Source organism: Loxodonta africana, chromosome 12, assembly GCF_030014295.1.
Source record: "Loxodonta africana isolate mLoxAfr1 chromosome 12, mLoxAfr1.hap2, whole genome shotgun sequence".
Lineage (NCBI taxonomy): Eukaryota > Metazoa > Chordata > Mammalia > Proboscidea > Elephantidae > Loxodonta > Loxodonta africana.
This window is the reverse complement of record NC_087353.1, coordinates 42,225,687-42,250,458: the sequence shown is the minus strand read 5'-3', so window position 1 is coordinate 42,250,458 and position 24,772 is coordinate 42,225,687. Positions and strand designations below refer to the sequence as shown.

The 24,772-nt window shown below is 41.6% G+C and overlaps 2 protein-coding genes across 5 annotated transcripts in view; one reads left to right on the top strand and one right to left on the bottom strand.

Annotated features, from left to right (window-relative positions):
- Positions 1-11,496, bottom strand: part of SLC4A1AP (solute carrier family 4 member 1 adaptor protein) — a 65,489-nt gene extending 53,993 nt beyond the window's left edge. For both annotated transcript variants that reach the window (XM_010592008.3, XM_023550549.2), the window contains exon 1: positions 10,366-11,496. In XM_010592008.3, the coding sequence (XP_010590310.2) occupies positions 10,366-11,028 (663 nt within the window). In that variant the 5' untranslated portion in view covers positions 11,029-11,496. The remainder of the gene's footprint in view (positions 1-10,365) is intronic.
- On the top strand, positions 11,488-24,373 carry SUPT7L (SPT7 like, STAGA complex subunit gamma). 3 transcript variants are annotated; one of them, XM_023550550.2, is made up of 5 exons: positions 15,465-15,571; positions 20,215-20,266; positions 21,297-21,621; positions 22,572-22,809; positions 24,012-24,373. In XM_023550550.2, exons 1-5 carry the CDS (start codon positions 15,523-15,525, stop codon positions 24,272-24,274), a joined length of 927 nt encoding a protein of 308 aa, XP_023406318.1. In that variant the 5' UTR covers positions 15,465-15,522; the 3' UTR covers positions 24,275-24,373. The 3 variants fall into 3 exon arrangements, with proteins under 3 accessions (XP_003411995.2, XP_064151232.1, XP_023406318.1); XM_003411947.4 differs by lacking the exons at positions 20,215-20,266; positions 24,012-24,373 and adding an exon at positions 11,488-11,601 and having other exon boundaries at positions 14,954-15,571; positions 22,572-23,051; XM_064295162.1 differs by lacking the exon at positions 20,215-20,266 and having other exon boundaries at positions 15,159-15,571.
- Positions 24,374-24,772: the final 399 nt, after the last annotated feature.

Here is a 24,772-nt window from a genome sequence, read left to right as displayed (position 1 = left end):
GGAGTCGAGAGTGCACCGTCCCAACAGGGGAGCCTTGACCCTGGGCGTGGGGCTGGAAGCGGAGGATCTGACCGTGACTCCAGGGGGCCAGACCCCCCGGGGGCAATCTCCACATAGCAAGCATACATAGGCGACGCGCCCCGCGGGAATCTCAGATATAATAGTCATTCCAAGCAAGACAAGCAACTCTGGCTATATTCTGAGGTGCTACTCTCCTATCTCTCTGTTCCCTCCCCCACCCTTCCCAGGCGGCTTCATTAACATCCGAATAGCCTAAGCCAGAGGGAGAACTCTGATAGGGATCTGACTGCATTTTTTTTTTTTAGCGGATTTTCTGGAAAAACTAGTTCCCAGTGATGGCTCGGAGAGAGCAATCCATATCAAACCACTTAAAGAAGCAGACCATGACAGCTTCTCCAACCCCCCAAACAAAAGAATCAAAAGCTTTCCCAAATGAAGATACAATCCTGGAATTATCAGATACAGAATATAAAAAACTAATTTACAGAATGCTTCAAGACATCACAAATGAAATAAGGCAAACTGCAGAAAAAGCCAAGGAACACACTGATAAAACTGTTGAAGAACTCAAAAAGATTATTCAAGAACATAGTGCAAAAATTAATAAGTTGCAAGAACCCATAGAGAGACAGCATGTAGAAATCCAAAAGATTAACAATAAAATTACAGAATTAGACAACGCAATAGAAGTCAGAGGAGCAGACTCGAGCAATTAGAATGCAGACTGGGACATCTGGAGGACCAGGGAATCAACACCAACATAGCTGAAAAAAAATCAGATAAAAGAATTAAAAAAAATGAAGAAACCCTAAGAATCATGTGGGACTCTATCAAGAAGGATAACCTGCGGGTGATTGGAGTCCCAGGACAGGGAGGGGGGACAGAAAACACAGAGAAAACAGTTGAAGAAGTCCTGACAGAAAACTTCCCTGACATCATGAAAGACGAAAGGATATCTATCCAAGATGCTCATCGAACCCCATTTAAGATTGATCCAAAAAGAAAAACACCAAGACATATTATCATCAAACTCGCCAAAACCAAAGATTAACAGAAAATTTTAAAAGCAGCCAGGGAGAAAAGAAAGGTTTCCTTCAAGGGAGAATCAATAAGTTCAGACTACTCAGCAGAAACCATGCAGGCAAGAAGGGAATGGGATGACATATACAGAACACTGAAGGAGAAAAACTGCCAGCCAAGGATCGTATATCCAGCAAAACTCTCTCTGAAATACGAAGGCGAAATTAAGATATTTACAGATAAACACAAGTTTAGAGAATTTGCAAAAACCAAACCAAAGCTACAAGAAATACTAAAGGATATTGTTTGGTCAGAAAACCAATAATATCGGATATCAGCACAACACAAGGACACAAAACAGAACGTCCTGATATCAACTCAAATAGGGAAGTCACAAAAACAAACAAATTAAGATTAATTAAAAAAAAAATACACATAACAGGGAATCATGGAAGTCAATAGGTAAAAGATCACAATAATCAAAAAGAGGGACTAAATACAGGAGGCACTGAAGTGCCATATGGAGAGTGATACAAGGCGATACAGAACAACAAAAGTTAGGTTTTTACTTAGAAAAATAGGGGTAAATAATAAGGTAACCACAAAAAGGTATAACAACTCTATAACTCAAGATAAAAGCCAAGAAAAACGTAACGACTCAACTAACATAAAGTCAAACACTATGAAAATGAGGATCTCACAATTTACTAAGAAAAACGTCTCAGCACAAAAAAGTATGTGGAAAAATGAAATTGTCAACAACACACATAAAAAGGCATCAAAATGACAGAACTAAAAACTTATTTATCTATAATTACGCTGAATGTAAATGGCCTAAATGCACCAATAAAGAGACAGAGAGTCACAGACTGGATAAAGAAACACGATCCATCTATGTGCTGCCTACAAGAGACACACCTTAGACTTAGAGACACAAACTAAAACTCAAAGGATGGAAAAAAAACATATCAAGCAGACAATAAGCAAAAAAGAAGAGGAGTAGCAATATTAATTTCTGACAAAAGAGACTTTAGACTTAAATCCACCACAAAGGATAAAGAAGGACACTATATAATGATAAAAGGGACAATTGATCAGGAAGACATAACCATATTAAATATTTATGCACCCAATGACAGGGCTGCAAGGTACATAAATCAAATTTTAACAGAATTGAAAAGTGAGATAGATACCTCCACAATTATAGTAGGAGACTTCAACACACCACTTTCGGAGAAGGACAGGACATCCAGTAAGAAGCTCAATAGAGACACGGAAGATCTACTTACAACAATCAACCAACTTGACCTCATTGATTTATACAGAACTCTCCACCCAACTGCTGCAAAGTATACTTTTTTTTCTAGCACACATGGAACATTCTCTAGAATAGACCACATATTAGGTCATAAAACAAACCTTTGCAGAGCCCAAAACATCGAAATATTACAAAGCATCTTCTCAGACCACAAGGCAATAAAACTAGAAATCAATAACAGAAAAACTAGGGAAAAGAAATCAAATACTTGGAAAATGAACAATACCCTCCTGAAAAAAGACTGGGTTATAGAAGACATCAAGGAGGGAATAAGGAAATTCATAGAAAGCAACGAGAATGAAAATACTTCCTGTCAAAACCTCTGGGACACAGCAAAAGCAGTGCTCAGAGGCCAATTTATATCGATAAATGCACACATACAAAAAGAAGAAAGAGCCAAAATCAGAGAACTGTCCCTACAACTTGAACAAATAGAAAGTGAGCAACAAAAGAACCCATCAGGCACCAGAAGAAAACAAATAATAAAAATCAGAGCTGAACTAAATGAATTAGAGAACAGAAAAACAATTGAAAGAATTAACAAAGCCAAAAGCTGGTTCTTTGAAAAAATTAACAAAATTGATAAACCATTGGCTAGACTGACTAAAGAAATACGGGAAAGGAGACAAATAACCCAAATAAGAAACGAGAAGGACCACATCACAACAGAACCAAATGAAATTAAAAGCATCATTTCAGATTATTATGAAAAATTGTACTCTAACAAATTTGAAAACCTAGAAGAAATGGATGAATTCCTGGAAAAACACTACCTACCTAAACTAACACATTCAGAAGTAGAACAACTAAACAGACCCATAACAAAAAAAGAGATTGAAACGGTAATCAAAAAACTCCCAACAAAAAAAAACCCTGGCCCGGACGGCTTCACTGCAGAGTTCTACCAAACTTTCAGAGAAGACTTAACACCACTACTTCTAAAGGTATTCCAAAGCATAGAAAATGAAGGAATACTACCCAACTCATTCTATGAAGCCACCATCTCCCTGATACCAAAACCAGATAAAGACATTACAAAAAAAGAAAATTATAGACCTATATCCCTCATGAACATAGATGCAAAAATCCTCAACAAAATTCTAGCCAATAGAATCCAACAACACATCAAAAAAATAATTCACCATGATCAAGTGGGATTTATACCAGGTATGCAAGGCTGGTTTAATATCAGAAAAACCATTAATGTAATCCATCACATAAATAAAACAAAAGACAAAAACCACATGATCTTATCAATTGATGCAGAAAAGGCATTTGACAAAGTCCAACACCCATTTATGACAAAAACTCTTACCAAAATAGGAATTGAAGTAAATTCCTCAACATAATAAAGGGCATCTATGCAAAGCCAACAGCCAATATCACTCTAAATGGAGAGAACCTGAAAGCATTTCCTTTGAGAACAGGAACCAGACAAGGATGCCCTTTATCACCGCTCTTATTCAACATCGTGCTGGAAGTCCTAGCCAGGGCAATTAGGCTAGACAAAGAAATAAAGGGTATCCGGATTGGCAAGGAGGAAGTAAAGTTATCACTATTTGCAGATGACATGATTATATACATAGAAAACCCTAAGGAATCCTCCAGAAAACTACTGAAACTAATAGAAGAGTTTGGCAGAGTCTCAGGCTATAAAATAAACATACAAAAATCACTTGGATTCCTCTACATCAACAAAAAGAACACCGAAGAGGAAATAACCAAATCAATACCATTCACAGTAGCCCCCAAGAAGATAAGATACTTAGGAATAAATCTTACCAAGGATGTAAAAGACCTGTACAAAGAAAACTACAAAGCTCTACTACAAGAAATTCAAAAGGACATACTTAAGTGGAAAAACATACCTTGCTCATGGATAGGAAGACTTAACATAGTAAAAATGTCTATTCTACCAAAAGCCATCTATACATACAATGCACTTCCGATCCAAATTCCAATGTCATATTTTAAGGGGATAGAGAAACAAATCACCAACTTCATATGGAAGGGAAAGAAGCCTCGGATAAGCAAAGCATTACTGAAAAAGAAGAAGAAAGTGGGAGGTCTCACTCTACCTGATTTCAGAACCTATTATACAGCCACAGTAATCAAAACAGCCTGGTACTGGTACAACAACAGGCACATAGACCAATGGAACAGAATAGAGAACCCAGATATAGATCCATCCACGTATGAGCAGCTGATATTTGACAAAGGACCAGAGTCAGTTAATTGGGGAAAAGATAGCCTTTTTAACAAATGGTGCTGGCATAACTGGATATCCATTTTCAAAAAAATGAAACAGGACCCATACCTTACACCATGCACAAAAACTAACTCCAAGTGGATCAAAGACCTAAACATAAAGACTAAAACGATAAAGATCATGGAAGAAAAAATAGGGACAACCCTAGGAGCCCTAATACAAGGCATAAACAGAATACAAAACATTACCAAAAATGATGAAGAGAAACCTAATAACTGGGAGCTCCTAAAAATCAAACACCTATGCTCAACTAAAGACTTCACCAAAAGAGTAAAAGGACCACCTACAGACTGGGAAAGAATTTTCAGCTATGACATCTCCGACCAGCACCTCATCTCTAAAATCTACATGATTCTGTCAAAACTCAACCACAAAAAGACAAACAACCCAATCAAAAAGTGGGCAAAGGATATGAACACACATTTCACTAAAGAAGATATTCAGGCAGCCAACAGATACATGAGAAAATGCTCTCGATCATTAGCCATTAGAGAAATGCAAATTAAAACTACGATGAGATTCCATCTCACACCAACTAGACTGGCATTAATCCAAAAAACACAAAATAATAAATGTTGGAGAGGCTGCGGAGAGATTGGAACTCTTATACACTGCTGGTGGGAATGTAAAATGGTACAACCACTTTGGAAATCTATCTGGCGTTATCTTAAACAGTTAGAAATAGAACTACCATACAACCCAGAAATCCCACTCCTCGGAATATACCCTAGAGATACCAGAGCCTTCACACAAACAGATATATGCACACCCATGTTTATTGCAGCTCTGTTTACAATAGCAAAAAGTTGGAAGCAACCAAGGTGTCCATCAACAGATGAATGGGTAAATAAATTGTGGTATATTCACACAATGGAATACTACGCATCGATAAAGAACAGTGACGAATCTATGAAACATTTCATAACATGGAGGAACCTGGAAGGCATTATGCTGAGTGAAATTTGTCAGAGGCAAAAGGACAAATATTGTATAAGACCACTATTATAAGATCTTGAGAAACAGTAAACCTGGGAAGAACACATACTTTTGTGGTTATGAGGTGGGGAGGGAGGGAGGGTGGGAGAGGGTTTTTTATTGAATAATCAGTAGATAAGAACTGCTTTAGGTGAAGGGAAAGACAACACTCAATACATGGAAGGTCAGCTCAATTGGACTGGACCAAAAGCAAAGAAGTTTCCGGGATAAAATGAATGCTGCAAAGGTCAGCAGAGCAGGGGCGGGGGTCTGGGGAACATGGTTTGAGGGGACTTCTAAGTCAATTGGCAAAATAATTCTAGTATGAAATCATTCTGCATCCCACTTTGAAATGTGGCGTCTGGGGTCTTAAATGCTAACAAGCGGCCATCTAAGATGCATCAATTGGTCTCAACCCACCTGGAGCAAAGGAAAATGAAGAACACCAAGGCCACACGACAACTAAGAGCCCAAGAGACAGAAAGGGCCACATGAACCAGAGACCTACATCACCCTGAAACCAGAAGAACTAGTTGGTGCCCGGCCACAATCGATGACTGCCCTGACAGGGAGCACAGCAGAGGACCCCTGAGGGAGCAGGAGATCAGTGGGATGCAGACCCCAAATTCTCATAAAAAGACCAAACTTCATGGTCTGACTGAGACTAGAGGAATCCCGGCGGCCATGGTCCCCAGACCTTCTGTTAGCACAGGACAGGAACCACCCCCAAAGACAACTCATCAGACATGAAAGGGACTGGTCAGCGGGTGGGAGAGAGACGCTGATGAAGAGTGAGCTAATTATATCAGGTGGACACTTGAGATTGGGTTGGCAACTCTTGTCTGGAGGGGTGATGGGAGGATAGAGAGAGAGGGAAGCCGGCAAAATTCTCACAAAAGGAGAGACTGAAAGGGCTGACTCGAGGGGGAGAGCAAGTGGGAGTACGGAGTAAGATGTATGTAAACTTATATGTGACAGACTGATTGGATTTGTAAATGTTCACTTGAAGCTTAATAAAAGCTAAAAAAAAAAAAGTGGCAAAATGGTCATGAAAGGAGAGACTGGAGGAGGGAGCGGGCTTACTCATTCGGGGGAGAGTAAATGGGAGTATGTAGTAAGGTGTATGTAAGTTAATATGTGAGAGACTGACTTGATTTGTAAACTTTCACTTAAAGCACAATAAAAAATATTAAAAAAAAACTCGTGATAAAGATAGTTCTTGGAAAAGTCTACGTAATTAGATAAGTCATAACTAGGCTACAGAATACACACACGCAAACTTAATTAACCAATCCGAGTGCTACATGTGGATTAAGTGAACGACAACCAATCATTTTAAATCTCTCTTTTAGGAAACTCCCTAACAGTTTCTACGGTATATAAGCTGTATATTTTCTGAGGGGTGGTCCCTGTTCTCAAAGTTTTTCCACCCAATAAAACATTTAACTCTAATTGACTTACTGATCAGAGTTTTGACAGTTCTGGTGGAAAAGACCCCTTACCATGAGTAAACAGGTACTGGTGTTCAGGACCCTTTGTGCCCACTGTTTCCCTCACCAATCTCAGAGTCAGAGGATCAGTCTCTCCCAGATTTTGCATTTTGCCAGCCTCTACAACCATGTGAGCCATTTCCTTGAGATAACATCTTCCTCTCCCTTACTCTCCCTCTCTTTCTCTCTTTATATATATGCTTTATGGTTTTGCTCCTCTATAGAACCCAGCCTAAGACACAAGGTAAACAGCTTCCTTGACTGGGTGTCAAGTCCACGATTGAGCCTCAAACCTGGGCTATACCTAGTACCATTAGTTATTTGTGTTCTCTGTTTTTATTCCTTTTAAGGGCAGGCAACCATGTCATCCATTCCCAGGGTGCCAAAATGATTATTTTGTTCTCTGCTCAGATTTTGCCTCTCACCCCCAATTGGCAAGGACTTTGTAGATTAGGCTATCTAGTTCCAACCCTCTGATTTTTTAGAACACTTAATGCTAGTTTAAATCTTAGAGTCTTCTGTTCATTGTCTTAGTTATCTAGTGCTGCTATAACAGAAATACCACAAGTGGATGACTTCAACAAACAGAAATTTATTTTCTCACAGTCCGGTAGGCTAGAAGTTCAAATTCAAGGCATCAGCTCTGGGGGAAGGCTTTCTCTCTCTGTTGTCCTCCTCAGCAATCTTCCCCCGGACTAGGAGCTTCTCCATGCAGGAACCTCAGGTCCAAAGGATAGGCTCTGCTCCCAGCACTGCTTTCTTGGTGGCATAAGGTCCCCTTTCTCTGCTTGGTTCCCTTTCCTTTTTATCTCTTGAGAGATAAAAGGTGGTGCAGGCCACACCCGGGGAAACTCCCTTTACATTGGATCAGGGATATGACCTGAGTAAGAGTGCTACAATCCCACCCTAATCCTCTTTAACATAAAATTACAATCACAAAATGGAGGACAACCACACCATACTGGGAATCATGGCCTAACCAAGTTGACACATATTTTGGGGGTACACGATTCAATTCATGACATTCATCAACTTAAAAGGGATTCCAAACCTCCAATTGATCGAACTTCTGGTTTCCATTCTTTTCTCTGGGCAATCTGCCCTAGTTTAGGAATTTCAAAAGACAATCAGTAATATATTCAAGTCTGCAGAGCCTTTTGTCATTCTATTTCATACATGCTGGTATTTAAGGGCAGTCACACCCTAGAAAAACTAATCATTAACTTTAAATGGAAAGGAAAGAGGCCGCAGATAAGTAAAGCACTATTGGAGAAGAAGAATAAAGTAGGAGGATTCCCACTACCCGACCTCAGAACCTATTATACAGCTACGGTAGTCAAAACAGCCTAGTACTGGTACAACGAAAGATACATTGACCAATGAAACAGAATTGAGAACCCGGATGTAAATCCATCCACCTATGGTCACCTGATCTTCGACAATGGCCCAAAGTCCATCAAATGGGGAAAAGACAGTCTTTTTAACAAATGGTGCTGGTAAAACTGGACACCTAACTGCAAAAAAAATGAAACACGACCCATACCTCACACCATACACAAAAATTAATTCAGAATGGATCAAAGACCTACATATAAAACCAAAACTACAAAGATCGTAGAAGAAAAAATGGGAACAACGCTAGAGGTCCTAATATACAGCATTAACAGGATACAAAATATAACTAACAACACACAAAGTCCAGAAGAGAAGCTAGATAAACACTTATGCTCATCAAACGACTATACCAAAAGAGTAAAAAGAGATGCTACAGACTGGGAAAAAAAAATTGGCTATGACAAATCCAACAAAGTTCTAATCTCTGAAATCTACAGGAAAATCCAGCACCTCTACCACAAAAAGAGAAATAATCCAATCAAAACACAGGCAAAGGAAATGAAGAAACACTTCTTAAGACATTCAAGAGGCTAACAGACACATGAAGAAATGCTCCCGATCAGTAGCCGTTAACCAAAAAAACAAAACCAAACCCGTTGCCATCAAGTCGATACCAACTCATAGGGGCCCTATAGGACAGGGTAGAACTGCCTCATAGAGTTTCCAAGGAGCACCTGGTGGATTCAAACTGCCAACCTTTTGGTTAGCAGCTGTAGCACTTAACCACTACGCCACCAGGGTTTCAGAAAAATCCATTAGAGAAATGCAAATCAAAACCACAAAGAGACACCATCTCACCCCCAGCATTACTGGCAGGAATTTAAAAAAAAAAAAAAAAACAGTAAATAACAAATGTTAGAGAGGCTCTGGGGAGATTGGCACTCTTACGGACTGCTAGTGGGAATCCAAAATGGTACAACCATTTTGCAAAATGATATGGCATGTCCTCAGAAAGCTAGGAATAGAAATACCATATGATCCAGCAATCCCACTTCTAGGAATACATCCTAGAGAAATAAGAGCCGTCACACAAATAGACATATGCACACCCATGTTCACTGCCGCATTATTCACAATAGCAAAAAGACGGAAACAACCTAGATACCCATCAACAGAAGAATAGATAAACAAACTATGTTACATACACATAATGGAGTACCACGCAAAGATAAAGAACAACGACGAATCTGGGAAGCAACTCATATGGATGAATCTGGAGGGCATATATGCTGAGTGAAATGAGTCAATCACAAAAGGACAAGCACTGTATGAGACCAGCTACTATACAAATTTATCAAAGAATCTTTGATGGTTACAAGGGAGGGGAGGGGTGGGAGAGGAGGAAAAAAATAGTCACATCCTAGTGGGATTAAGGTAACCAGAAGGGGGACAACGTTAAAGAAAATGCCTCCCCCCTCCTTTAAACTTAACTTTTAACCTTTCACATAGGCTAAAAACTCATGTTAAAGACAGTTCTGAGAAAAGTATAATTAGATAAGCCATAACTAGCTTAGAGAATGCAGACTTCCACCAATCCAAGCCACCTCTTGTCGATTAAGTAAATGACAACCGTTTCAAATTTCCGTTTTAAGAAATCCCCTAACAGTTTGTACTGCATACAAGCTGATCAAAACTCTAATATGACGAGGTCATCTCTTCTGAGGGGTGCTCCCTGTTCGAGGACAGTTTTTCCACCCAATAAAATCTTTTAACTCTAACTGAGTTATGGATCAGATTTCTTCTCTCGACAGGGGCTAGGTTCCTCCATTTCTGGAATCGCTGACTGGGGCAATCTCCTTCCTCAGCGAAAGCTTAAGGAGCTCAGGGACACAGACCGGTGCACTCCAGAGACTGCTATTCTAGGTTTTCTGATTTACCTGCAGGATAAAAAGCCGGGTGCTGCCTCCAAAGCGAAGAACATGTCCGACGTGAACCCGACAATAAGTGCGGGGAAGGATGCGGATTTTGTTGAGAAAAGTACCATGGGTGCTTCCCAGATCGTAGAGGTAGAAGCCAGGCCCGTGGCCGTCGCTTTCTCCGTCAGGGCCGGACACCCTGTGCTGCAGCACGGCGTGGTACCGAGACACCGAAGGGTGCTCCAGGCACACGTCGCAGCTAGACAGCCGCCCGAAAGAGCAGAGACTCGTCCCTTTCAAGCTACGGGTGCCAAGGATGGTGCCGCCCTTCAGGACCTCTAGGCTGTAGGAGGCCGTGGCTGGGCCGCCCCACGGAGGCTCTTGGTAGGCAGGAGCTCGGGTTGGGCCGCCAGGGGAAGAAGCCGCTGTGGGGGGACGCGGCTGCTCCTTCTTCGCAACCCTAGTCTCCCCACTGTCCGGCCGGGCCGGTGGGACTTCGGGCGCACCGGAATCAGGGTCCAGCAGCGCCGTGGGCCTTCCTTTCTTCGCCTCCTCTGGGTTTGCGGGATTGGTGACCGGGGGCTTTCCCCGCACCGCCGGGGGCATCGGCAGGGCTGGCTTCTTGAAGTCACCGCTGAGTTCTAGCGGAGCCGGCGGCTCTAACTGCGAGGGGAAATCAGCCATCCTCCACCGGGTGAAGTCTCGAACTCTGCTCCTGGGAAACTTCACCCGTCGGTCGCTACGTTCCTACTTACGCCTCCTTCTACCCAGCTCCTAGCGGCTTCTTTGGGTAACGATGGTGGCGTTGCTTCTTTACGACCCTGAACGTTGCGAAGTGGTGCGGTAATAAAGAAAGGTCACAATAAGAGGAAAAACCAAAAAATGCTATGCGGAATGGGGACGTCTTTATAAGGTACAACAGGATAGTAATAACTTCCTGTCGCAAACCTGAGTAAAAAGAACCGCTTCCGGCGGCATTGGACCAAATCAACAAGCCAGCCTTCCGGGCCCGGTGGGACTCTTCTCAAGCTTCTCAGAGACGTAAATCTGCTGCGACAGTGAATAGTGGCACTTCTTTGGCTCGGCTCAGGTCCAGACCTCTCCGTCTCTCGGCTGCCCCGGGGATCAGGCAACCCAAGGATGCTGTGGGTTGTCGCCCGCAGAACGTGACTGAGGAGCCCCGGGGAGGGACTCGGGCATTCCTTGGGCTTGGCTTGGTGCCTGCCCTTCGCCTCCCTTCTCGCTGTTTCGGTGGAGGTAGGCGGATTTTTCTGTTACGTCGTTCATTCATTTATTCTTTCCGTAACCAATTATTGAGGCAGCATAGTTCAGTGGTTAAGAGTACGGAGTCTGCCGTCCAACTCTCTTGATTTCCTCCTCGGTCGCTTGTGACATTGGGCAAGGTATTGGGCCTCAGTTTCCGCATCAGAAACAATGGTAATAATAATAGTATCTACAGTAAAGGCAAAGAAACCCTGGTGGCGTAGTGCTTAAGAGCTCCGGCTGCTAAGTAAAGATTCTGCAGTTCGAATTCACCAGGCGCTCCTTGGAAACTCTATGGGATAGTTCTACCTTGTCCTATAGAGTCGCTGTCAAGTCGTAATCGACTCGACGGCAACGGGTTTGGTTTGTTTGGTACAATAAAGGCAAAGCCTGGCACATAGTAAGCACTCGATAAATGCTAGATATTACTGTGTACTAGACACCATACTAAGATCATGGCCATGAGGAGTAGATAAGAGAACAGAATTGATTGCGATTGAGTCCTAGTTAAAATCCAGGGATAAATGAGGTGATGGAAAATGCAAAGTGCTATGAGAATATAGTGAAGGGAGATGTACTAGGGAGGTAATGAAGGGTGTGATGGTTAAGATTGGCTGGGCCATGATTCTCAATGTTTTGGCAGTCTTATAATGTTCTGATCACTTCCCTGTTGAGATTTGATATGTGATCACTCCCATGATGGGATCTGCTGCGAGTAGCTAATCAGTTGGAAGGGACTTTCCTCAGGCATTGGAAATGAGCGGCAAGGCTAGGGGGCTTTTTAATTGCGCTGGACTTGCAGCTGGCTCCTGTTCGTTTGACCTCCAGTTCTTGGGACTTGAGCTAGAGCTTATCTGTGGTCTTGCCTGCCAATCTTCATAACCTGTGAGCAAGAGCTCTGCTCTCTGACCTGCTGATCTTGGGTCCACCAGCCCTTAAGGCTGTGTGAATCGGAAGAAGCCTCTATCCTGACCCATGAACTTAGGACATTCCAGCCTCTACAAGTTCGTGAGCCATTTCCTTGATATAAACCTCTGTTTTCTGAGACCATTTATATAATGGCCCTGCCTTCCAGACTCTAGGTATTGGTCACACACTCTGGATTCTGTGTGGAGGTCCCTTGGCTTCAGCTCCACTTTCTAGGTCCTCTGGGACAGCAGCTCTGCTCCTTCAGCTTTGGATGGCCTCATTCTTCTAGTGCATCTGAGTGGCAACCCCACCCTTTGAGACCCCATAGGTTGTGGCCATACCCTTTGAGACTGAGGCAGCTCTGCTTCCCGTGTTCCTTGTCTCTTCAGTTTCAGCTTCCTGATTCCTTGGCCTCTCAGCCCCTCGGGACTCTCAGTCTGTGTCTGCCCTGCTGGGGCAAGTGTTCCAAAGCTCTTTAGCTCCACTGATAAGTGCCTGCGGGCACCCCACTCCACCAGTAAACTTCGACCAGAAGACACTCAGCTCTCTTGCTCCATGGGTCGGCAGGCCTAACACCACTAATAAGTGCCTGGAGGCACCCCACTCCACCAGGAAGCCTCTTGAGCAGAGGCACTCAGCTCTCACTCCATGCGTCAGCTCCAGTGCTGTTTTACACTGGTCTCCTGATTCTGTTGCTGCTGGTTCTCTGCTGCACCCTTTTCACTGTCTGCACCATCCCCAGTGTGACAGTTCCACTAACAGTCTCTTCAAGGCCAACTAGGCTTTTACTATTAGGCACTTTAAAATTCCTCTACCCTCTGCCCATTCACAGTTTCAAAACCACGTCTACATTTTAGGTATTTGTTTAGAGCAGCACCCCCCCGCCCCACCCCAGTGCCAAATTCTATCTTAGTCATCTAGTGGTGCTATGGCAGAAATACTACAAGCTGATGGCTTCAACAAAGAGAAATTTATTTTGTCACAGTCTAGGAGGCTGGAAGACCAAATTCAGAGTGCCAGCTCTAAGGGAAGGCTTTCTCTCTCTGTTAGCTCTAGAGGAAGGCCCTTGTCATCAATGTTTCCTTGCTCTAGGAACTTCGAGAGGAATCTCAGGGCCAAAGGATGCTCTCTGCTCCCGACACTGCTTTCTTGGTGGTATGAGGACCCCCTGTCTCTCTGCTCCGTTCTCTCTTTTATATCTCAAAAAGAGATTAGCTTAAATTGTTGATAAATCTTGTAGATTGAGTCTACATAACTGTCGCTTATCCCATCTCATTAACATCATAGAGATAGGATTTACAACACATAGGAAAATCACATTAGATGACAAAATGGTGGACAGTCACACAACAATGGTAATCATCGCCTATCCAAGTTGACAGATATTGTGGGGCGACATAATTCAATCCATGACAGAGGGGGATGACTTAAGCTGTACTTAAGAATGAATACAAGTCAGCCAGGGATGTGGGAGTTGGCGGGGCATTTCTGCCAGAGACCATAGCTTAAAAAATCAATAGCTAAAATGCATGGCATTCTTAAGCAACTGAGTAGTATGATACTGTTAGAACTAAGGTGGTCATTTTCCCTAAGAAACTCCTTTTTGGTGCTTCCTGTGTACCAGGTCTATGCCTCTAGAATAGTACTTATCACATACTTTCATGCTGAAATGTTCTGATTATATTCCCTCCCTCACCTCAGGACAAGGATCTTACATCATTGGTCTTTGCCTCTCCACATAATGCCTGGCATTCTATAAAACTTTGTTTAACTTGAGGAGACATATGGGAGTCTGGAAAGGTGGGTTGAAGCAAGAGTGTGAATTTTATTCAATGCTAGGCCAAAGAATTGACTGATTTTTTTTCCAGTAGGCAGTAGGAAGCCATTAGATCTGAGTTTTAAAAATATGAAGTCTAGCAGAAGTATGGAAAATAGATTAGACACAATTGAGACTGGAAGAAGCGATACCAGTTAAGAGTCTACAGAAATCTCTCAGATTCTTTTCTATACATATGAATCAGAAGCAGAAAGCATAAGGCCATTTACATTAGTGTTTCCTAAACTTTTCTACCAGGACCAGTTAAAAGGTACCCATGCTTGACATATGCAGAGTAAGAACCACTTTTTCTTATGTTTAACTCTATTCCCTTTTTTCCTACTGATCTAGGACAGATGTGTCAAGATACTCTGAAAAATACTCTAGGCCTTCTATTTAAGCATCATCCTTTGCAGATTGTTCAGGATTGGGCATGATGGTAGTTCTAGTAATGAGTTAGTGAAGTGAGATGGAAAATAAGGGGCACTAGAGCCCCAGATACCATTACAGCTATTAGTGTACTATTGACCCAGATTTTACCTGTGGTTCAGTACAGTAGAAAGTATCATTGTGATTGTGATGACTGGCATTTAACAGTTATATTTCTCTTAATTTCTTCAGGGAGAACATCTTTGGTCCTGTAGTTTTGCTGACACAGTCATTTTTCTAAGTGATCTTGAACAGCCTATTTCTTATATAAATAGTTGGCTAGGCTTCATATTTTTCACTACAGAAGCCTAAAACCTTTGGTTGCCAGAGATTTAAAAACACTACTCTTAGCATACATCTACATTTAACCTGAGAGCTCTTCGCTTCTTAGTCCAAAATGTTGAGGTATTGGGGAGAGATACCAATCTCATCAAGCCAAACCAATAGAAGTTCCTTTGATTTGCTCCCACGGGAGTTCCGTCTGGTGGAAGTCCATGACCCCCCCTTGCACCAGCCTTCAGCCAACAAGCCCAGGCCCCCCACTATGCTGGACATCCCCTCAGAGCCTTGCAGCCTCACCATCCATACTATTCAGCTGATCCAGCACAACCGACGTCTGCGCAACCTCATTGCCACAGCTCAGGCCCAGAATCAGCAGCAGACAGAAGGTGTAAAGACTGAAGAGAGTGAACCCCTTCCTGCCTGCCCTGGATCACCTCCTCTCCCTGATGACCTCCTGCCTTTAGATTGCAAGAATCTCAATGCACCGTTCCAGATCCGGCACAGTGACCCAGAGAGTGACTTCTACCGGTAAGGGAAGGCTTTGCTATTATCCTACTTTTCTCAAATAATGACCCCAACAACCCTGTCAGGCATGTACAGGCATACTGTGGAGATATTGCAGGTTTGGTTCCAGACCACCGCAATACAGCAATAAAGCAAATCATATGAATTTTTTGGTTTCCCAGTGCATATAAAAGTTATGTTTACACTATACTGTAGTCTATTAAGTGTACAATAACTTTATGTCTAAGAAAACAATGTATATATACCTTATCTTAAAAATACTTTACTACGAAAAAATGACCACCATCTGAGGCTTCAGCAAGTCGTAATCTTTATGCTGGTGGAAGGTCTTGCCTCAGTGTTGATGGCTGCTGACTGATCAGGGTGGTGGTTGCTGAAAGTTCAGGTGGCTGTGGCGGTTTCTTAAAATAAGACAACAATGAAGTTTGCCACATCGATTGACTCTTCCTTTCATGAAAGATTTCTCTGTAGCATGCAATGCTGTTTGACAGCATTTTATCCACAGTAGAACTTCTTTCAAAATTGGAGTCAATCCTCTCAAACCCTGCTGCTGCTTTATCAACTAAGTTTATGTAATAGTCTAAATTCTTTGTTGTCATTTGAACAGTGTTCACAGCATCTTCATCAAGAGTAGATTCCATCTCAAGAAACCACTTCCTTTGCTCATCCATAAGAAGCAACTCCTCATTCATTAAAGTTTTATCGCGAGATTGCAGCAATTCAGTCACATCTTCAGGGTCCACTTCTAATTCTAGTTCTCTTGCCATTTCCACCACATCTGCAGTCACTTCCTCCACTGAAGTCTTGAATCCCTCAAAGTCAACCATGAGGGTTGGAATCAATTTCTTCCAAACTCCTGTTAACGTTGATATTTTGACCTCCTCCCATGAATCACGAATGTTCTTAATGGCATCTAGAATGGTGAATCCTTTCCAGAAGGTTTTCAATTTAGTTTGCCCAGAGAAATCAGTATCTATGGCAGCTATAGCCTTATAAAATGTATTTCTTAAATAATAAGACTTGAAAGTCGGAATTACTCCTTGATCCATGGGCGTCAGGATGGATGTTAGCAGGCATGAAAACAACATTAATTTCTTGTACACTCCATCAGAACTCTTGGGTGACCAGGTGCATTGTCAACGAACAGTAATATTTTGAAGTCTTTTTTTCTGAGCAGTAGGTCTGAGCTGTGAGCTTAAAATATTCAGTAAGCCATGTTGTAAACAGATGTGCTGTCATCCAGGCTTTGTTGTTCCATTTACAGAGCACAGGCAGAGTAGATTTAGCATAATTCTTAAGGGCCCTAGGATTTTTGGAATGATAAATGAGCATTGGCTTCAACTTAAAGTCACCAGCTGCGTTAGCCCCTAACAAGAGAGTCAGCCTGCCCTTTGAAACTTTGAAACCAGCCACTGACTTCTCCTCTCTAGCTGTGAAAGTCCTAGATGGCATCTTCTTCCAATATAAGGCTATTTGCTCTACTTTGAAAATCCGTTGTTTAGTGTAGCTATCTTCAACAGGTTGATCTTCTGGATAACTTGCTATAGCTTCTACATCAGCACTTACTGTTTTACCTTGCACTTTTATGTTATGGAGGCAGCTTCTTTCCTTAAACCTCATGAACCAACGTCTGCTAGCTTCAGTTTTTTCTTTTGCAGCGTCCTCATCGCTCTTAGCCTTTATAGAATTGAAGAGAGTTAGGGCCTTGTTCTGAATTAGGCTTTGGCTTAAAGGAATGTTGGATTTTCTATCCAGCCGACTAAAACTTTCTCCATATCAGCAATAAGGCTATTTCACTTTCTCATCATTCATGTGTTCACTAGAGTAGCACTTTTAATTTCCTTTAAGAACTTTGCTTTTGCATTCACAACTTGGCTAACTTTGGCGCAAGAGGCCTAGCTTTCAGCCTATCTTGGCTTTCAACATGCCTTCCTCACTAAGCTTAATATTTGTAGCTTTTCATTAAAAGTGAGAGACATGTGACTCCTTCTTTTACTTGAACACTTAGAGGCCCTTGTAGGGTTATTAATTGGCCTAATTTCAGTATTGTTGTGTCTCAGGGAATAGGGAGGCCTGAGGAGTAGGAGAGAGACGGGAACGGCCAATCGGAGGAGCAGTCAGAACACATGCAGCATTTATCGATCTAAGTCTGCTCTCTTATATGGGTATAGTTTGTGGCCCCCCAAAACAATTACAATAGTAACATCACAGACCACCATAACAGATAAAATAATAATGAAAAATTTGAAATATTGTGAGAATTACCAAAATGTGACACAGAGACACAAAGTGAGCACTGCTGTTGGAAAAACGGTGCTGACAGACTCGCTTGACGCAGGGTTGCCACAAACATTCCATTTGTAAAAAAACTCAATGTCTGTCAAGTGCGATAAAGTGAAGCACAATAAAACAAGGTATGCCTGTAATAGCATTTTCCATTTTCCACATGAGGAAATTGAGGATAAGAGATAGTAACTGACTTGGCCAAGGTTTCTTAATTAGTGCGAGGCATAAGACGTGAACTCCAACCATTTGAATCCAGAGGCTGTATTCTTTCAATTTTTGATGCAACAAATATTTACTGAGTACTTACTATGTGCCGAGCACTTTACTAGGAGCAAAGTAATACACTGGTATGTAAAACAGGCCATGGCCTCATGGTCCTTACTGACTAGCCTGTTTGATTTAAGAAGAACTCCGGTGGCACAGTGATTAAGTGATACTATGGGTTTGAAGAGCCCTTGTGGCACAGTGAATAAGTGCTTGGCTGCTAACTGAAAGGTCGGCAGTTCGAACCCACCAGCTGCTCTGTGGGAGAAAGATGTGGTAGTCTACCTCAGTAAAGACTACAGCCCTAGAAACCCTATGGGACAGTTCTACTGTGTCCTATAGTGTCACTATGAGTCAAAATCAACTAGACAGCAGTGGGTTTATTATTATTACGGGTTTAGCCCAGTGTCCTCAAATTGGGATTTATGGACTCATTCTGATATTATTCGGAATCCACAAGTTCAATACAAATATTTTAAAACTGTATGTTTTCATTTTGATAACATAGTTTAAGAAATACTAATACAAGGATATTCTTGATCCTTGCTGTCCAAGACCAGGAGCATCAACATCACTTGGGAGCTTGTTAGAAATGCAGAATCCCAGGCCCCACCCAGACCTGCTGAATCAGAACCTCCATTTTAACAAATCCCTAGAAGGTTCTTTTATGCACATTTAATTTTGAGAAGCACTGCTCCAGAGCTTCTTAATGCCTGTCTTATGACCTAGTGCTACTACTAGTTTTCAGCAAGTTCATATTTGGTGCCAAATAATAATTTTTTTCTTTTGAAAATTTTCAAACTTACAGAAAAGTTTAAATAATAGTACAGTGAACACCCAAATACCTTTTATCTGATTCCTTGTTAAAATTTTGCCCCATTTACTTTCTCACATATGTGTATGTATATATACATGCAAATATGTACACACGTATATATATGTATATACACACATATACTTTATTTGCCAAACATTGTAAAGTCAGTTGCAGGCATCACATTTCACCCCTAAAGTTTTCAGCATGCATATCCTAAAACTAAGAAAATTTTTCTACATAATCACAGTACTGTTATCACACCAAAGCAGATGAACATTAATTCAGTATCATCTAATATATCCATACTCAGATTTCTCCAGTTGTCCCCCAAAGTATTTTTTTTAGATGTATTTTTCCCAGTTCATGCATTGCATTTGATTGTTATGTCTCTTCAGTATTTTTTAAGCTAGAATAGCTCCTTCCTTTTTAAAAAACATACTAATTTTTTTTAAAGAGTCCAGATCAGTTGTCTTGTAGAATGTTTCATTAGCTGAATTTTCTGATTATTTCCTCAAAAGTAGATTCAGGTTAAATATTTTTGACAAAAATATTACATAAGTGATATCGTGTTATCACTTATTGCATCTGCCTCTTGGTGATAATAGTTGCTATTTTAATTGTCTGAGAAATGAGAAAAGAGCAGAAATAGATTTCTGTAAGGATCGCAGGTGGACCAGATGAACGCCTGATGATGTCAAGCTGTAATGTGTAGTTAAAGGTTTTGAAGTCTTTGGAATAGGGAAAAGGGGTGGGATAGCTGGGTCGTTACACAGCATAAGCTCGGATAAATTTTACCCAACTCAGAAAACTTGCTGCATGGCAATGAGTTCCATATTTACATTTAGAGAGCAATTTAGTTTCAGTAAAATAATATCATCCATCACATTAAATTGATGCTGTTAGTTAGAATTGTGTAGTTTTGTGTCTAATCTCTAATTTTAATTGTCATGTAAGAGCTGTGAATATCAAACGTTTATACCTCCATTGCCATCGCGTCAACTCTGACTCATAGTGACCCAATAGGACAGAGCAGAACTGCCCCATAGGGTTTCCAAGGAGCACCTGGCAGATTCAAACTGCTGACGTTTTGGTTAGCAGCCCTAGTTCTTAACCACTACGCCACCAGGGTTTCCCCGTTTATACCTAGGTTTGTACATATTGAAGAAACTTTATAATAATTTATATCAGCCATGGGAGTGCCAAAAGAATTACTTTCCTTTTAAAGAGTTCCATACATCACTCAAATAAAGCAATACTGGCTTACCTCTCTGCTTTTTAGGCACTTCTGAGGCCTTTAGCCCTCGGCCCAGAGAGACTGATCGTGGAAAATGGTAACGGAAACATTAAAAGTTACTCGGTATCTTATTTTCCAACTATTAAGGCATGTGAATTGCAATAGTTGCTGCTAAACAGCTGACAATAAAGTGGGTGAATGGCTCTTCCAGCACTCCTGTGCAACATGGAGACCAGGGGAAAGCGATTTTCTGTGCTCTGCTTTATTCTTCTCTATTTACTTCCTTTGTCAAGGGCAGGCAGAGGACAGACAGGAATTTTCAGAAGGTGGATAAATTATTAGAGGCTTGGTTAAAGTTATTTTTAAGAAGAAGAACAACTTTTGAAGTTTTCTCTTGGAAAGATTAAGATTTCTGCGGTAGTAATTAGGAGCAAAATGATGTATTATGAAGACCATGGAGTCATACGCTCCACCACTTACTAATAACACACAAATAACTTTTGACAAGTCAATCCATCTGAACCTCAATTTCCTCACTGGCCAAATAGGAGTAATAATATGGGCCTTACCCATTTTACAGCATAGGATAGGATGAAAATATAAGCTGTTCATGGTTTAAATTGCTCTTAGAAAATTGAGTTGCCTTCCCAGTTTTAAAAATGATCCTTTATACTTATATAAAAAATTTCCTAACTGGGACTCTGAATTTCTGAAAGCCCATATATTGCCCAGGATGTGAGGAAACAGTTGCGGTTAATTAGAAATTACAACACCATTGAGCAGTGTCTGAGTTTTACTGTTAATCAGATCCTGAAAGTGATCAAAACTGAGCAGTTAGTAGAAAAAAAGAGGAAACTTATTTACTAGATACCCTTTTGTATTGCTTAAACTATTACAGACACACATTGCCTGTTTAAACTTTATGTAATTGGAGGAGCTCAGAAATATGACTCCAGGTTGGCGAGACATGTCCTGACAGCAGCAGGATGAAACTGGGCTACATAAGCTGGATACAGTTTCCCTGGGAGGCAGGGACAGTAGTTTGCCTGGAATTGTAAAACGCTTAGGGAGACAGGGCACATCACCCCTACCTGAGAGCACTAACAGTACTGTGTCTCCACTTCCAGTGGGAAAGGGGAGCCTGTAACTGAACTCAGCTGGCACTCCTGTCGACAGCTTCTCTACCAGGCAGTGGCCACAATCCTGGCCCACGCCGGCTTTGAGAGTGCTAATGAAAGTGTCCTGGAGACCCTAACTGATGTGGCACACGAGTATTGCCTTAAGTTCACCAAGTTGCTGCGCTTTGCTGCGGATCGAGAGGCCCGACTGGGGCAGACTCCTTTCCCTGACATTATGGAGCAGGTATTCCATGAAGTGGGCATTGGCAGTGTGCTTTCCCTCCAGAAGTTCTGGCAGCACCGCATCAAGGACTATCACAGTTACATGCTACAGGTGAGATGACCCTGTGGAGGAACAGGCAAAGGTTTCCCATCTAGGGGTGTTCAGCAGGTTCCCACAACACTAGCTCTAGAATGCAGAACACAGGGTCTTGGAACTTAGTTTTCTCATAACCCTACCTGTGTTCCATCAGGCCTAATCACTGATTTGGCTAGACCCCAGGAGTCTCCTTTACTCAACGAGAGACCCCATTCATTGATAATAATACTTCCTCTGGAAGAAACTACAGACAGGTATGTGGAGTTTAAGAGAATGTGGTTGGCATGCTTTTATTCAGCAACAATTTATTGAGTAGCTGTTCTGAGTCAGGCACTGTGGGATACAGCGGTTAACAACACAAGTTCCTAGGGCTTGCGTTCTTGTTGAGGGGGAAAAAAAACAAGTAAATAATTATCAAACAATTTCAGATTGCGTTAAGTGCAATAAAAAACTAAAAAAAAAGTGAGGTGATATTGCCCAGAGGATGGGGAGGACACTATTTTGGTTAGAACCAGAAATATCTAATAAATCCAACCTTTGTGGCCTTATGCAAGTCATTTGTTCACTGTTTATTTCCCCAAATCTAAAATATGATTCATTTTTTAACACCCAACAAAAAAGTCTTTGCTAAGTGTCCAGATTTCCCACACCATTCATTATATACATGGGGTAGGTATGTCAAATGTTAGTTTTTATAGCTAAAAATTAATCTTTTCTGATTTATCTTTAACCAGCGTTAACTTTTATTTTTTGCTGTACGTACAAGCTCTCTCTGCCAAACTTTCTTTACATGTCTCTATCACTTATAAACACAAACTCAACACTGAACAGATTCCCTCCATTGGCAATGGATATTTTAAAACTCTTCCGTTACTTATTGTATTAGCTTTTCCATGGGATGTCCCAAGCTGACTATGCAGCTTGCTTTTAACATTTTTGAAAAATTAACTCTTGCTTGCCAACAGATTAGTAAACAACTCTCCGAAGAGTACGAAAGGATTGTCAATCCTGAGAAGGCCACAGAGGACACCAAACCTGTAAAGATCAAGGAGGAACCTGTGAGCGACATCACTTTCCCTGTCAGCGAGGAGCTGGAGGCAGACCTTGCTTCTGGAGACCAGTCACTGCCCATGGGGGTCCTTGGGGCTCAGAGTGAGCGTTTCCCATCTAACCTGGAGGTTGAAGCTTCACCACAGGCTTCAAGTAAGAGAGATCAACTTACTCACTTTGATTGTGGGAGATCTGCTGATCTCAGTACTTTGTGCTTTTTGAAATCAAGCCCTAGAGGTGAGAGAACAAAAGTTGGGTGGGCAGGGGAATGAAAGTCTTGAACCAAAGATAGCCACACTCATCTAGAGATACCAACCTTCTTCTCTGTAATTGGTGGAAGAGAGGACTAGCACAGCTTTACAAGCATGCTTTAAAATAATTCCTAGTAAGGATGGAGATGCTGTATCTGTTCTCCTGTTGATTGTTGTTGTTGTTAGGTGTCATTCATTGAGTTGGTTCCGACTCATAGCAACTCTATGTACAACTGAACGAAACACTGTCCGGTCCTGTACCATCCTCACAATGGTTATGTTTGAGCCCATTGTTGCAGCCACTGTTGTCAGTTCATCTTGTTGAGGGTCTTCCCCTTTTTCACTGACCCTCTACCAAGCTTGATGTCCTTCTCCAGGGACTGGTCCCTCCTGATAATATGTCCAAAGTCCATGAAACGAAGTCTCGCCATCCTTGCTTCTAAGGAGCACTCTGGCTGTACTTCTTCCAGGACAGATTTGTTCGTTCTTCTGGCAATCCATGGTATATTCAGTATTTTTCACCAACACCGTAATTCAAAGGCATCAATTCTTCGGTCTTATTCATTGTCCGGCTTTCATATGCATATAAGGCGATTGAAAACACCATGATGCCTTTGTCCTCAAAGTGACATTTTTGCTTTTTAACACTTTTAAAGAGGTTTTTTGCAGATTTGCTGCAATCCTGTTGATTACCAGGGTTGATCCAGTTGATCTAATTTTTTTCCTTAGTATTCTGCATTGGTTCTCCCTGATGCTTGTACTTACTTTAATAAGACAACTGCCAGATAGATTGAAGAATGTTAATTATTCAAGGATGTTTGACTAGTTGGCTTCCTTGAGTACCCCGACAAATTTGAGATTAAAGGGGTTGAAATAGGGCTGCTCGGTGATGTGGAAGAAAGGAGTAAAAAGAAAGATACTCAGAGTTGGTAACTTTTTGATGATGGAAAAGCAGACTAACAACCATATTCTCCAGCCAAGTACCAGGGTCAGAGTGAAAACTGAACTCAAAAGACATTACTCTGCCCTGGGTGGTATGTTCATTCTACTTCGTTCTACCCTTGGCTCACCACTAGGTATATGTTTTATTTAACCTGTTTCTAGGTTCAGAGGTAAATGCTTCACCCCTTTGGAACCTGGCCCATGTGAAAATGGAGCCTCAAGAGAGTGAAGAAGGCACTGTCTCTGGGCATGGTGTGCTGGGCAGTGATGTCTTCGAGGAGCCCATGTCAGGCATGAGTGAAGCCGGAATCCCCCAGAGCCCTGATGACTCAGACAGCAGTTATGGTTCCCACTCTACTGATAGCCTCATGGGGTCCTCCCCTGTCTTCAACCAGCGCTGTAAGAAGAGGATGAGAAAAATATAGAAGAAAAAGAGAGAGAATTTCTGTACAAACTTCATCATGACCCAATAGGAAACCTTGATGTATTAAAATCTGTCTCCATAAACAGTGATTTGACTTTTACAGTGGATTTTTCTGATTTCACTAGTACTGAATTTAACCAAGTAAGGTTGCATTTTACTGTTGCATTGTTTTCGTAAAGTTTTCCACAGCAACCAAGCCACCTTTCACAGATAGAACGTGACACTGAGATGGTAATCAGGAAACCAGAGCGCTCTGTTGACTCATCTTTACTGATGGACAAGTCACTTTACCTCTCTAGCGCCATTTCTCTTGCATATCTGAAAAGAATCAAACCTGCTTTGACCTGCGTTGCAGGGATGTTGTGGGGACTGAGATGTTTGCTAAACCTCAAAGCTATGGTTGAGTTGACTCACAAGTAAAAATATGCTATCAGATTTTTTTTTCTTTTTTCATTTAACTTGCTTATTTTTGGTCTAAATCATTGGAAATCCAGTAGTA